The 2,919-nt window shown below is 37.3% G+C and overlaps 1 protein-coding gene across 1 annotated transcript; it reads left to right on the plus strand.

Moving 5' to 3' along the window:
* The first annotated feature begins 331 nt into the window (after positions 1-331).
* LOC120779324 (heat shock protein 60A) lies at positions 332-2,595 on the plus strand. Its single transcript, XM_040111526.1, has 3 exons — positions 332-1,727; positions 1,790-1,975; positions 2,037-2,595. Exons 1-3 carry the CDS (start codon positions 357-359, stop codon positions 2,199-2,201), a joined length of 1,722 nt encoding a protein of 573 aa, XP_039967460.1. The 5' UTR covers positions 332-356; the 3' UTR covers positions 2,202-2,595.
* Positions 2,596-2,919: the final 324 nt, after the last annotated feature.

The raw sequence follows: 2,919 nt of genomic DNA on the forward strand, positions 1-2,919 counted from the left end.
CTGAAAGCTAAGCGTTCATTCTGCGCTTCCTTGTTTCAGTATGAATTGTCACGGAAAGCGAGGAAAGTTTTGTGTGAATGGGCTTTTACTCTTCCAATTCAAGTGTCAGGATAGTTGTGCATCTCTATATCTCTGATACCAGTCACCAAAATTAGAGTCGTACTAAATCATTTGCATATTACTGACTTACATTATAAAAATAAAAATATAAAATAAATTGCCAAAAATTTTTTACACAAAATGTAATGTTATTCATTTCTGTCTTGATTATTTTAAAAGAGTACTGTTAACTGTGTATAGCTAACAAATATGTACATATATGTATAAATGTTATTGGCTTTTCTTTGTTTTTTTAGATGCTTCGCTTACCACTCAGACTTGCTCGCGCAAACATTCAGCGGCAATTGTTTGTCCGCAGCTATGCAAAGGATGTGAAATTCGGACCCGAGGTGCGTGCATTGATGTTGCAAGGTGTTGATGTTCTTGCTGATGCTGTGGCTGTTACTATGGGTCCAAAAGGACGTAATGTTATTATTGAGCAATCTTGGGGTTCACCAAAAATAACCAAGGATGGTGTAACTGTTGCTAAATCTATTGAGTTAAAGGATAAATTCCAAAATATTGGTGCAAAGCTGGTTCAAGATGTTGCTAATAATACAAATGAAGAAGCTGGTGATGGTACAACCACAGCTACAGTTTTAGCGCGGGCAATTGCTAAAGAAGGTTTTGAAAAAATCTCCAAGGGAGCTAATCCTGTTGAAATCCGCCGTGGTGTTATGCTGGCTGTAGACAATGTTAAAGATCATTTAAAGGCAATGTCCCGCCCAGTTAGTACACCAGAAGAGATTGCGCAAGTCGCAACTATTTCTGCGAATGGAGACCAAGATGTTGGAAATCTGATTAGCGAGGCTATGAAAAGAGTTGGTCGCGACGGTGTTATCACAGTTAAAGATGGCAAAACATTATCGGATGAATTAGAAGTAATTGAGGGCATGAAATTTGACAGAGGTTATATTTCTCCATATTTCATCAACTCCTCTAAGGGAGCTAAAGTAGAATTTCAAGATGCTTTAATTTTGTTGTCTGAAAAGAAAATTTCTTCAGTGCAAAGCATTATCCCCGCACTTGAATTGGCTAATTCTCAACGTAAACCGTTGGTCATAATTGCTGAAGATATTGATGGTGAAGCCTTAAGCACACTTGTTGTGAATCGACTTAAGATTGGTTTGCAAGTAGCTGCCGTCAAAGCACCAGGTTTCGGTGATAACCGCAAATCTACACTTACTGATATGGCAATTGCATCTGGTGGCATCGTTTTTGGTGACGACGCAAATTTGGTTAAACTTGAAGATGTGCAGATAAATGATCTTGGCAAAGTTGGTGAAGTTGTCATAACCAAGGATGACACCCTACTGCTTAAGGGAAAAGGCAAGAAGGAAGACATTAGTCGCCGTGTTGAACAAATTAAGGATCAAATTAATGAAACTACATCTGAATATGAAAAGGAGAAATTGCAGGAACGTTTGGCGCGTCTAGCTTCTGGAGTAGCATTGTTGCGTGTCGGTGGATCAAGTGAAGTAGAAGTAAACGAAAAGAAGGATCGTGTAAATGATGCCCTCAATGCTACTCGCGCTGCTGTAGAAGAAGGTATAGTTCCTGGAGGTGGTACTGCTCTATTGAGATGTATTCCAATTTTGGAGGGACTAAAGGGATCTAACGAAGATCAGGTTAGTAACATATGAAATAATATTATATTTTTAAATTTAAACTAGTATATATAATACCATAGAATATGGGTATCGAGATTGTGCGTCGCGCTCTTCGAATGCCTTGCATGACAATTGCTAAAAACGCTGGCGTTGATGGTGCAATGGTTGTAGCTAAGGTTGAAACAAAAGAAGGAGACTTTGGATATGATGCACTTAAGGCTGAATACGGAAACTTAATCGAGAAGGGCATTATTGATCCAACGAAGGTATGCCACATATTATAGGTAAAAATTATGAAAAAGTATTTTACACTCTCTCATTTTAAAGGTTGTTCGCACTGCTATCACTGACGCTTCTGGTGTAGCTTCTCTTTTGACCACAGCTGAAGCGGTTGTCACCGAAATTCCAAAGGAAGACGCTGCCCCCGGTCTTGGTGGAATGGGCGGTATGGGCGGCATGGGTGGTATGGGTGGAATGGGAGGAATGATGTAAAATCCCTTCTATTATAATTGATTTCCATTGTTAAATATGTTTACATGTTATATATGTAAAATAATTATAAACTAGTTTTAAATACTGACCAATTATAAATTAGTGTCATCGAATTGCTACTGTTTGTTTATAAGTTGTTCTGAAAATTTATTAAAGGATTTAGAGTGGAAGCAAAGCTGACTAAAATTCCATATGCCTCATATATTGTCGGTAATAAAATGCTTACTTAAGTAGAAGATAAGGTTTTGCGTCTCACCAAAGAAAAATTGAGAAATCGTGTAAATTAAAATTTTTTTTATTGCATTTGGAACCGGCTGATTAATAACTACAAACAAGTTTCTTGAATTCAATTAAAATAGAGAAAAATAAATAAGAATTGTGAAAGTAAATTTAATTCAAGAGTTTTAATATAATACGTATCTACCAGAGAGCTGCAACTAGTATGATTAAATCAGAACAAACAGTCGTGCCAAAAACAATCAAATCAATTCAATTCAAAAACATATTTGATCAACTCGAGTACCCGCCAGCGTCAACTGATTTGATGCAAAATGAACAATCTGTTCTTCGGCAATCACGATCGAGTGGACGGTATGGCTGGCTTCGGTTCAAATCGTATCATGTCGGTTCATAGCATTGCGACGATTGTTTGAATCAATGTGAAACTGCGAGTAAACTACGAGTACAGCAAATTTTCTGCTGGATTGATTTAAATCAT

This window comes from Bactrocera tryoni, unplaced genomic scaffold (assembly GCF_016617805.1).
Source record: "Bactrocera tryoni isolate S06 unplaced genomic scaffold, CSIRO_BtryS06_freeze2 contig_8325, whole genome shotgun sequence".
In the NCBI taxonomy this organism is placed as follows: Eukaryota; Metazoa; Arthropoda; class Insecta; order Diptera; family Tephritidae; genus Bactrocera; species Bactrocera tryoni.